Consider the following 12,849-nt stretch of genomic DNA (forward strand, 5'->3'; position numbering starts at 1 on the left):
ACTCACAGTCAACAAGGCCTTTGTCAGTAACTGTCAGTCCATCGTTACAGTACAGCTCTCCTCTATGGGTTGGCGTCACAGCATCAGATCTGTCTCCCTTAGATTCTGTGGAATCTAAAGCTCTCAACTTTATTGAAATTTCCCGCAACGAGGCCGAAGGAAGTCTGTTGCTTTCACCTCTCAGGCAGGTCAGTGGTCTCTGTTTTCTTCCACCTCTCCACCGATATTGCTCCCTCCACTCTCTCAGTCCTCTCACTAAACCTCCTCAGTGTGGTGTATGGGCAGAGAGCGCTGAGGGGGCGTGGAGTAGTTGTGATAATAGTCACATGGTTAGGCATGCATACATCTGTACGCACCCGCTCGGGGCTCAGTGTGGTGTACATTCGAGCACGCAATAAACCAGAGTTACAATTACACTCTCGGCTCGTATCTGTCTGCACCTCGGACACCACAATTGGGGACGATGGTTTGGGATCGAATCACCGCTCATGGCGGAGTGCATGTTTTCATCAGCAATGACTTTGAGTTGTCTCCGGAGCAATTGGATTGCCAGCCGTACACGGTGCCGGGAAAATCATCGCAGCTCACGCGGTACGAGTTTGATCACCTGGCAAGGAGCCCGGGGGAGCGCATCGCGAGTTTCGCCGCGCGGGTGAGACATTTCACCGTCGCCTGCAAATTCACGTCGAGTGAACAGCAGGCTCGGCTCAAAGATCATTTTATTGCTGGATTGCAAGACTCGGACATGGTTTCGGTGATACTACGGCTGAAGTACGAGGACATTATGTTCAATTCAGCAGTCGAAACGGCATCGGCCGTCGAACAGATGCTGAGAGATGTCCAAGCCATTGCCGGCCAGAGCCTCACAGGTGATCTGGAGGTCCACGTGACGTGGGACAACCCCGATGACCCGGGGCAAGACCTGCAACCTGTGCGAGGCCACCCCGACGACCTGGAGTGAGACCTGCAACCTGTGCGAGGTTTTGTACATGAAATATGCATTTACGTCCCGGAGCAAGACCTGCAACCTGCACGAGGCAACCCAGGCGACCTGGAGCAGGACCTGCCGCCGATGATGAGCCCGTTTTCAATTGGGCCGGTGGTAAGAAGACCGATGACAGTGGAAATCGAGGTGAACGACACGCCAATCGTATTCCAAATTGATACCGGGGCCGTGGTGTCAATCATGGGCGAGCAGACCGCTCGTAGACTCAATGGTCTCAACCTTATCAGGTCTACCCTCACGCTGTACACGTACACCGGTGGGCATGGCAGAAGCCTCTGTGACCTACCAGGGTCAACGCGCCGTGCTATCGCTGTTTGTGGTATGAAGGGAGGGGCCATCGCTCCTGGGCCAAGACTGGCTGACTCGCTTCAGGCTGGACTGGATGGCGCCAGCCATTCACCTCGGGCGACCCGTGCCGAGCTGATTCGAGAATCAGTTCGGAGGAGGTTTTTCAAAAGCATCAAGATTTGTTTTGCAATGAGCCTGAATGACTCGAGGATGTGCAGGCAAAGCTTTTGAGGAAGGAGGGAGGGTGCCTCCCTTGGGGCATGCGTCCGAGGTCTTGCTGGGGGCAGGGGCCGCGTGGATGCAGAGTGGTGTCTGTTCCTTGCTTCCTATGACTACGATATACAGTTCCAGAGCAACGCGAAGCGTGCCGACTGCGACGGTCCCTTGCGCGTGGCTTGTGCGGAGGGCCACGGGAAGCATGCCGGTGGCGGCGGTCCCTCGTGCTTGCCTTGAGTGGAGGGCCACAGGAAGCATGCCGATGGTGACACTCCCTCGCACTTGCCTTGCGCAGAGGGTCCAACTTCATCTGAATCAGCCGACCAGGTTGATGTGTTTGCATGGAGCCAGGTCCAGGGCGGGCCGGTCACCGCCAAGCAGGTCGCGGTGGAATCGGCTCTTGATACAGTACTCGCCCGTGTCATTCAGGCGATTCCTATGGGGGATTGGAGTGATCTTCCTTCGACGGTGGAATCAGCTCATGATCCGGCGGGTGCTCGTGTCGTGCAGGCGATCGTTCAACATGTGATCGCCTCGAGCGCAGTCTGCATCGTCTCTGCGCCTTCGGCCGTCCATCCCGCAACCGAGCTATGGTTGTTCACAAGGTTGTTGTGGTGGACGGGGTTGGGGAGCGACATTGAATGAGTGATTAAGCATTGCACTGCTGGGCAGGCAAATGCCGATAAGCCGCGCGTGAGCGGAATGTGTTTGGTTGTGATCGATGCGTTCTCTGGGTGGCCGGAGCGTGTGGTTTTGCAGGGTGCTTCAACGGGCATTGTTGTGCAGGGGCTGCGGCCGATCATCGATACTAAAGGCATACCCGAGATCTTGAGTTTTGGCAATGATCCGCCGTTCCTCGTAGTTGTGCATCGCGGCGGTGTTCGACACCTGAAATGGTTTGTTAAGGTGTTGTGCCATCCTGCCACTAACGAGCAGGCAGACTCATGTGTTGAAATGTTGTGCCATCCTGCCACTACCGAGCAGGCAGAATCGTTTGTTAAAATGTTGTGTCATCCTGTCACGAGCGAGCAGGCAGGATCGTTTGTTGAGATGTGGAAACATGCTTGGCGTGAAGGGAAGTTTACATCTGCGCCGACAGTGCTTAATGTGTTTTCATTACCAGGTGGAAATGTGATACGTTCAGCCACCGATGAACCTGCAAAGGTAATGGAACCAGCAAATTGCCTGGTTCAGATTGATGGTGGGGAGCCGGGGCAGATTCTCTGTTCAGCGTTGCCCCTACCCCTGATATCGTCAAGGCCAGACGTGCTGAGCGCCATGCAGCCCCCACCTCTGATCTCGCCAAAGGCAGACGTGCTGGCGCCCACGGGGCTGGCGGACTCGGGGTGTTTACCTGATTCAGTCCTGTCCGAGGGTGACGAGCAAGCTTGTCGGCCGGGGGCGTTTGATGGGGCAGGGGGAGGTTCGCCTCGGGTGTCACCTCGACCTATTCAGAAGGCATGTAAGCATGGGCCGTCTGATGGCGCTGTCAGCCCAGGGTGGATCGAGGAACGTGGTACTTGGGGGGATTTTGGATGATTAGCGTCCTTTTTCACCAGTTGCTTTTTGTGTCAGAGTGCCAATGCTTTTGCTGAGTGCCTTTTTGTCACTGGTTGCTTTTTGTGTCATTGTGTCAATGATTTTTGATTAGTATCATGTTGTCATTTTATAATTATAATTGTCGTTTTATAATTATACTTTTAGGAGGGAGGAGTGTGGTGTATGGGCATAGAGCGCTGAGGGGGCGTGGAGTAGTTGTGTTAATAGTCACGTGGTTAGGCATGCATATATCTGTGCACGCCCGCTAGAGGCTCAGTGTGGTGTACATTCGAGCACGCAATAGACCAGAGTTACAACTACACTCTCGGCTCATATCTGTCTGCACCTCGTACACCACACTCAGCAACTACACGATGCACACTCCAGGATACATGCATTCTTCCAGTAACCCTCTCCCGGTAAAAACTCCAAAATGCAGGCTGGAGATGACACACCTCACCTCCTTTGTTCCTTGCTTCTTCCATCTAAGAAACCACATTCCACACATTGGTCTTTCCCACTCTTCCCTCTAATGCTTCAAACAGGCAGTGCACCGTCACCTTGCGTCATCCCCCATCCCAGCCCATAACCTTTATTACCTCAATAAAGCCTTCCTAACCCAATCTAACCCAACACTCTTACTTGCTGATTTCAGCATGTCTCTCTCTGTCTGTCTCTGTGTCTGTCTCTGTCTCTGTCTCTCTCTCTCCCTCTCAATCCCTTTCCAGTGGTGCCTTTACTTTTTGCTTATACTTTTTACTGCATGCAGTCATATTTGATCGGTGCCAAAGGTTTTCAAAATGCTTCCTTTCAAAGAAGCAAAAATGAAAGCTAAATAAAATAGATAAAACTCAGTAGAGCGCATACCTCTGCCACATAATGCCTGATCCAAGAGAACATATCGGGCCCAAAACATTTTTGAAATATCATGCCTTATATCGTTTTTGGCCCGATCTCTCTTTGGTGAAGAATCACTTTAGTAATTAAATAATTCTCGAATTCGGAACCAGATTCGGATCTTCACCAAGATCGAATCAATTTGTCCTTGTCACACACCAAACCTGTCCACCAAGTTTCGTGTGAATCCGTCCACAACTTTTTGAGATATCGTAATATATATCAGTTTAGCCCTATCTCTCAATGCTGAAAAATCATTATAAAAATTTGAGTCACTGGATCCGGTTCCGGATCTTCACCAAAATCTAATAAGTTCGTCCTTGTTACACTCCACCAAATTGGACCTTCCCACCAAATTTCATCTGGATCCGTCCACAACCTTTTGAGATATCCTGCACACAAACAGACAAACAGACAACCTCCTTCACCTTCGGTGGCAGAGATAATTATGGTAAAAAAAACTCATCAATAAATATTGAAATAAATGAATATAAATAAATATCAAAATGAATAAATGAATAAAAAATAATGAAACAGATCAAGAAGGAAGGAAGGAAAAAATAGATGGGAGGAAAGATGCAGATGGATAGAAGAGGAAGGGAAAGTTGGTGGATAAACTTGCACAACACAACTACGAATCTGACACAAATAAAGAACTGTGGAATATGCACTAATAGGTTGTGCAGTTTGGTACGTTTGTGGTCTGCAACGGGCTCTGATGCACCGGAGTGGAGACGATGAAGCCGATAATTGCAGGACAACCCAGAGTTCACCATCAGGCAATTGAGAGGGTTTCCCAGCCGAAGAAAGTCCCTGCAATACAATACATGGTCAGGGTTAACAATTTGAGAGGAAATGCAAGGTAAGCATCCAGGTCTTGAAGTGATACAATCAGAACCAATCGTTACTTTGAAAAAGTTTTTTTTTTTTTAAATCACATCGAATGATCTTCTAATTACTATAACAAGGAATAACAAGGAAATCCACCACAGGTGGAGGCCATTCAGCCCATCATGCCTGCAGGAGCACGACACCAACACATCTACACAATATCCAAGGAAGAAAATGCAAGAAATGTTTTGAATGAATGAAATAAAAAAAATTGTTTGTTTGTTTTTTGGGGGTTTTTTTGTAGCCCCCCCCTTTTCTTCCCCTCAGGGAAGGGGGCATGGGCTTGGTTAAAAATACACATCAACCACACAACCCCCCTTGACAAGATCTCCACCAACAGCACTCCATGCACATGTACACAATCACCCATCAATGCTCAAACTACCGAACGGTCTTATCAACATCCCCATACCCCTCTATCTCCATAACTTCCAGGTACCTATCTAATTCGAATTTACACTTATCTACTTTTTCTGCTGCCACCACCTTTCCAGGGAGGCCAAAGGTTTCACTTTGATCATATTATCAATGACAATACCGACTCAAGATTTCTCTGCAAAAAGTTTTGGAGTGGTAGGAAAGCTAAATTGTTTTGGTGCTTGCAAACGAGCTTCCAAGTCTGGGTTCATTCTTTGATGGTCTTGGATTGAAACTTCTAAAAACTGCTGTTCTGATGCAACAGGAGGCACAGCATTTGAGTATGTCGTCCCTCGATTGGAGATGTCAGTTAAAGTGTTGAGATTTTGAATGTATGACTGAGATGCTGGATAAAATTAATATCTTGATCTTTGTTAATACTTTAAACCAAAGATCTTCCAAAGTATCAGCAACATTCATTCGATGAAACTGATCATGTGTGGGATTTAAAAATATATTTCTCAAAAACGAAATACAATCAGCAGAGAAATTCACAATACGTTTTCAACGTGCGAGTATGTACGAGTATAATAATAATAATAATGGAGGCTCATACTATCGTTACAGAACTTCAGAACATCCATGACGAGTCGAGAAACGTTTCAAGGTTAGAACAAATCTTTGACAAATCTCCGCTCCTTCGACTGAAAGTGGCAGGAATTGGTAATTTGTTCAGGGAGCCGGTGATAAAATTCGCCTACTCATTGTGAAAGACGCCATAAGATCCTTAATGTGGCCATGACTTAACGTCATTCCGACGGACGATACATGCACTGACGAATCGCTCTGCCCGTGAAACACCAGGATGATTGTTTAAAGTTCGGTCGAGATTTGAAACCAGGCAACTGCACAAGACTCAAAGCTATCCTGCCAATCCCCATAATTAATTAGTAATAGATTAAAACAAAAAAAAAAAACAAAGAAAAAGATTTGGTCTACAATAATATATACCCTTATACCTAGATATTGTAAAGACAGAAAAAGTATCTTGTTCTTGGTCTCAGTAGAAAAGAGAAAAGTATGGCGTTTCTTGGACTCGTGAGTATCTCGTTCCGAGAACATTTTGCCCAAAACCCATCGGCACACTGGTATAGTCCAATGGTCAGTTCAGTTATCAATTATGTGATCAACATATGTAATTTGAATTACGATAGTTATGGTGCTTACACTTATGCTTACCCATTACAATAGGTAAGCATAAGTGTGTGGTTTCTGAGTGAAAACGATAGAGCATGTACCAATAGTGTTGTAGATAGTAGAAAAATCGTGTAAATTATGATACAAGCATCAAATTTGTCATTTCTGTTCTGCAGGGCTTCCTCATCAAATCTGCCCGATTGGCCATTTGAAAATCCAAATTTTGAAAAATTTGAAAGAAAAAAAAAAAACTTCAAAAAATTTGAAGTCACGGCTGGCTGAAATTCTTGAAGTGCAAGTGAACATCCCAGACAGAGAACCAAGGGGAGATGCAGTCATCATTGGTGGCTCAGCACTTATCGATGCCCTACCTCCACGCACTTCAAAGATATTAGATGACTATGCTAAAGAAGACATCATCCCAAAGGTGGAATCCTATGGTGCCAGGTACGAGAGGGTGGACGTAGTGTTGGATGTGTACAAGAAGTCGTCTGAAGTCCGAGGCAAGGTCGAAAAGGGGCAAGGAATCAGAAGAAGAGTGACAGGAACCAGTAAGACCCCAAGTAACTGGAGAAGCTTTCTTCGAGATGACAGCAACAAGACTGAGCTGTTTCATTTCCTTGCGGAAAAGATGTGTGAAGCACAGACGACAAGCACAGTCATTGTCACAAAAGGAGAAGATGCCATTAGCAACACAAGGAAGTCACTGGATGCTGTGTCTCCATGTTGTCATGAAGAAGCTGACAATCGAATAATTGTACACGACAGGGATGCAACGACGGATGGTAGCAAGTCCATTATAATTAAGGCTAATGACACAGACGTACTAGTCATAGCAATATCTGTACTGCCATCCTTACAGGAACTAGGTCTTGAGAACAAGTGGATTGCCTTTGGCCAAGGAGCCAAGGTGCGATGGATTCCAGTCCATGAGGTAGTTTCTGCAATAGGGCCTGAGAAAGCTAGAGGGATTCCATACTTCCATGCGTTCACTAGATGTGAGGTCGTGTCTGCCTTCCGTGGTAAAGGGAAGAAAACTGCATGGCAGACTTGGAACGTCTTTGATGATGTTTCTGAAACATTCACCAATCTCAGCCAGCATCCAACATTGATTCGTGATTTTGACTTTTTTGAAGTTTTTTTTTTTTTTTCTAAATTTGGATTTTCAAATGGCCAATCAGGCAGATTTGATTAGAATCCCCTGGAGAACAAATGTGCCAAATTTGATTCTTGTATCATCATTTTCACGATTCCTGTCAAAAATTGCTGTTATCTGCCCCACGACATAGCTTGTTAAAGGCGCTGTCACACCTTGACGATTTAGCCAGCAATGGCAACGTATAAAAATGTATGTAAAACTTTGGCGTACGCTGATATTTTGATGTTTTTTTTAAGTTTTGGTCGTATTCATAACGTGTTGGTCGTATTCATAACATATTAGTAACGGGCACAGAACATTTCGTTGTCTTATAGATAACTTATAACCAACGAATGCTTAGCCTGTTGTCGGCGTTCACAACCTATGCCCAACAATAGTTTAACTTAGGCATAGCGCGCTGCACGTATCGCCGACGAACTCGTGGCGTAGCCTGTTAAAAACCTGCCTCACGCCGATTTAAATCATAACCGCCTGAAAATTGAAAGTCTCACCCACGCAGTCACACCTTGACGATTTAGCCAGCGTATGCTGACCTATGAAAAATTTGCCGAACCAAGCTGTCACACGTCGAATACGTTACGGGTAAGTTGTGTATACGTTAAGAGCACGCTGAAAAACGATGAAGTACGCTGTCATATTTCGTGGTAAATCTCGTACGTCGTGAAATTTCAAGCATGCTGAAAATTTTTCGACGTACTCGCCGTATGGCTCACACGTTCCGCTACGCTGGGAATAAGTTGTAGGCACGATATGCGATCGTTGACACATGTAGACACAAGTTCCTTGTAAGATACTCATAAGTCGAAACATGTCGAGGTAATGTTTAGCACACCCGAAACTTATTTTCTCCGTCAAGGCACATTTTCTTTTTTTCTCCTTGGCTCCGTGAAGGTACGTGATGAAATATCTGAAGTTGTCGTTGTTGCTTTTTTTTTGTTTTGTATATTTTTTTTTTAGTCTATCACGAATTTTAAAATATATTCGGACATTTGCTTTTAAGTTTCGACGTCGACGTGACAATATCCTCAAACTGAAAATATTCAGAGGAGGAACTAAGAATAAGACATGAGCAAACTGAAGAGGCTATCGGACGTGACGTAATGGCACGTGACGAAATATCGGAAGTTATTGTTGTTTTTTTTTTTAAATGCTGCCAATACGCCATTATATGGTAGCTGTAAATTAGAAACACGTTCAGTCAGTTCTGTAGTCATCTGGAAGACGTCGATCAAATACGTCTACATACGTCAATATGCGTTGGAGGTACATTACACATAGGTTCAAAGCACGTTACTCATAGGTTAGAAATAAGTTTCGGGTACGCTAAACATTACCTCGACGTGTTTCGACTCATGAGTAACTTACAAGTAACGTGTTTCAACGTGTGTCAACGATCACATAACGTGCCTACAACTTATGGCCAGCGTAGCGGAACGTGTGAGTCATACGCCGGTATACGTCGTAAAATTTCAAGCATGCTAAAATTTGAGGACAACCGCAAAGTACAACGATGAAAGCCAGCGTACTACGACGTATGGCAGTGTTTTTCAGCGTGCTCTTAATGCTATCAAAACTTACCCATAACGTATTCGATGTGTGCCAGCGTTTTAGACAATTTTTTCATAAGTCGGCATACGCTGGCTAAATCGTCAAGGTGTGACAGCGCCTTAAGGAGATGATAATCATGACAACTCCCCACCGTAACGTTCTCCAAGTTTTCCCACCTACCCCGTGGTTAAGTCCTTATACTATTCCTCCATAATCTGTCTATGAGGTATTCCTTTAAATTGAATCCATTATAACCATCTCTGCAAGCCACTGCGAAGCAGCAGTCCCCACCCTCAAGGACAACAAAAGCAATGCCTTGCGACCATGTGCTGAGGTAAGAGCTGCAGCCGTACTGACATCCACCAGGACCCATCTGAAACCGCTCGCAACTCCGGGCGGGCTCCGAGAGGCCGGAGGGCAAACCAATGGGTGCACGGCCGTGAGTTAAGAAAAGACAAGGGGTGGGGCAGTACATGCAAGTCAGACAACTCCTACCGTGCCCAAGCCAGCTCACATTCTGATAAACCCATCCATCGGGACCATACTCTGACAGAGCCTCGGTGCTGCCGAGGCAGTCTCCTTCGCTATTGGACATATTCCTGGACGGGTCGCCACTCTGACGCAGGATACTCAAATGGCCCAATCATCCCAGAAAGCTGGTACTCATTTTGCTGACCCCGGAAGGATGACAGGCGGAGACAACCGCACCTGATATTAATTCAACGGCTGAGCAGGATTTGAACTAAGGACCCTAGGATCCCAAGCCCACCACCCTAACCATTAAGCCAACACCAGGCATATTCTGGAAAATGCTTACAATAAAACAGCACAAATTTGAACCAATTTAATTTCTACTTTCAAAACTAATTAAAGTTGCAGTGAAATGACAATATATCAATGTATGAGATGATTGGATCCAAATTTTCTAACATTTAAGCTTTAGTTCCCAACTACAATAACTGCACGGCACGCATCCTGAGAAGAGGCAATCAGTTACGAGCTCCAATCACCATTGCCGGCTTTAACAAGCTATTCGATGCGCATGTTGTTTTCTCTCATATAGTTGATCTTCACTGTGCGCCGTCTCACTCTCACCTTCAGAGTATCATACAATCAATTCATATTCCCAGGTCCACATTAATCTTGGAGAGCCTTGCTCGGCATGTTTTTAGAAAACCCATCACCATACTGAAATTCTTTGCACTTTTTTTATTTATGAATAGAAACTTAAATGCAATACATTACTTTCAAAGGTAACTGTGATAAAAGTTATTTATCAATATGATGCACATCAACACTCAAAGATTACGTATATAATTACACGTGTCTTCGAAGACACAGATGTTGAGATTAGTTTTGCTGAAATAATATTCCCCCAACTTTAAAAACATAATAAACAAGAAATCCATCAAAAAAAATATATATATATATATATATATATATATATATATATATATATATATATATATATATATATATATATATATATATATATATATATATATATATATATATATATAGAGGCATGAATTGATTTTACTATTATCTCAAAATTAGTCTCCAAGTCACTAACCTGAACAAGAATATATAGTACTTATGATCGATGACAGCCCAATATAACATTTAAAATGTTTGTCTTCTTCTCTTCTTCTCTTTTTGTATGCAGCACACAGCTGTGAGCAGCATCATTGGCTGAGGTGGGACATGGCTGTGCTGCTGATACAAAGCCCCTTGTAGGTTAAGACAGTAATTTGGAATTTGGCCAGGCTACTGGGAATAGCTCGGCTACTCTTCGCAAAGGACACAGTGGGATATTTCACATTCACCAACTAATGCTGGAAGATGGGATGCCCATTTTAACATCCATCCGAGGGACGGCAAACACATTGATGCCTCACCCTGCCTGTGAGACACCAGGATGACAGTTTGGAGCTGGGCTGAGATTCAAACCCAGGCCAGATGGCTCAGAGATGAGTGTGAATTCTTCTAAGCCATCTTGCCAGCCCTATAATGTTTGGAAGTGATCGGATATGTCCCTGCTCATACAGGGGAAGGGCAGGGTTAAACGCCCCTCCTTGTCCCTGACCCACCCAAACACCCCCCCCACCACCACCACCCCATTCTCATCATAAACTTAGCATATATGTTAGTCCCTTTCCATGTAATTTAAAGCCCGTGTCATACATTTTCCCAGTGGTAGTTTCACGTTTCACTGCAAAACCTTTTGAAAAGGAAGAAGCCTTTTGATTCCCCCAGCTTGTACAAGACCAATATTTATAAATCAATTAATATACCTGAGTACAGCAGGCTCAATAGTTTGTGCTGCTAGCCTCTCGAAGAGTCTCTGTAAGGGCGTATGCAGAGGATGGCTCTCGTCGGACAGAGCCACTCCACAGTGCCACAACATGGTACCCGGCAATCTTGCCTGGCACATCACCTGCTGGTTCTGATCAGATTGCATCAGGTTCTGAAGTGCATCTGCTACAGCAAGCTGCAGCCCAACTGTACCCTGCACACAAAGACCGAGCACCAATCAATGACAACATGCTCATTGAGGATGAGAAAGTATCAGAGTCCTCTGGTTTCTTCCCCATAAATCATTACTTTTATCTTTCATCACTAGGTTCAATGCTGTGATGTCTCATAGCTTCCCGAAAAATAGCTTTTTACCCAAAATGTGCATAATGGGAATACCTCCAACTGTTCTTCACTGCTTATGGAGGGCAAGAGGTCAATGATCGCTAACACAGCACCAGGATGAACTATGAAGGCATCGGTGGACCATGCCTGGCTCAGTCCTCGGCATGGTCCCAGAACCTCGAGCCTAGGTGCAACAGGCTTCATGCTTTCAGACAATGTCAATCACAAGTACAAATATGCCATTAATATAACACACTTTTTAAAATCTCGATTCCATTAACTTTACCTTAAAAGAAGCAATGACAGTCAAAGATCTTTAGTCCAAATTGGTTCAGAAAACCCAATAAAGCAAACCAAGTCAGCCTTCCAGAATTTCATTGAGTCTTGAGAAATAATTATCTCACCACTTTTCAAAGTTGTCTGTGGCCATGAGGTACAGGCAATGGAGGAGGTGAGCACAGCGGCATAGCTGCCCTGACCAAAGTGCATCTGGTGAACCATCCATCACCCTGAACCAGTCGTCACATTGTCCAGACCCTGACATTTGGGGAGAGGGTGTTGATGTCTGCATTGAAACTATGGCAATGTCTGGATTTTCTGGATCCATAGCAAGAGTTGCTGGGACTGGAAGGAGCTGCCGAGATTGTCCAAAGCATCCAAGAAGACGAAGGGCTTCTGCAAGCTTATCGTATTGGACTTCACGGGTGAAGAATCGTGCATTTGCAGGTTCATCGTGCATAGCCGTCGTGAGGGTGTGGAGTGTGGCTCGGAGTAGACCCGAGATGAGAGAAGAGTCAGCTTTCGCCCAGACTCCACGCGGAGTGCTGTCAAGGGATCCCTCCATAGCAACCAGTAAAGATGTAACGTACACAAAGCCCCCGACTTTCCGAAACATGGTGCGAGCACGGTGGTTAGTAGACAGCACCTCAACAAGGGACTGCAATATGAGAGGAGAGCAGGGAATGAAGACAGTGGACAAATAGTAAAATCAGGAGCAAATGGGGTTTGGGAAGAGGAAAGATTCACTCAATGACATTTGAACCCAAAACCACACAAGGTGGCAACACATTAAAATCCTCATCGGTGCGAGAAGGAAGAATGAGAAGCTACA

General features: G+C 45.3%; 1 protein-coding gene across 6 annotated transcripts in view; it reads right to left on the reverse strand.

The window, feature by feature from the left end:
• The window catches only part of WDFY3 (WD repeat and FYVE domain containing 3), a 343,927-nt gene that overhangs the window by 210,820 nt on the left and 120,258 nt on the right, over positions 1–12,849 (reverse strand). For all 6 annotated transcript variants that reach the window (XM_085897990.1, XM_085897992.1, XM_085897991.1 and 3 more), the window contains 4 exons: positions 12,143–12,675; positions 11,793–11,922; positions 11,393–11,607; positions 4,641–4,759 (listed from right to left, as the gene is read on the reverse strand). In XM_085897990.1, the coding sequence (XP_085754116.1) occupies positions 4,641–4,759; positions 11,393–11,607; positions 11,793–11,922; positions 12,143–12,675 (997 nt within the window). The remainder of the gene's footprint in view (positions 1–4,640; positions 4,760–11,392; positions 11,608–11,792; positions 11,923–12,142; positions 12,676–12,849) is intronic.

This window comes from Eptatretus burgeri, chromosome 10 (assembly GCF_056783735.1).
Source record: "Eptatretus burgeri isolate ZD-2024b chromosome 10, Ebu_testis_v1, whole genome shotgun sequence".
NCBI classification, from domain to species: Eukaryota; Metazoa; Chordata; class Myxini; order Myxiniformes; family Myxinidae; genus Eptatretus; species Eptatretus burgeri.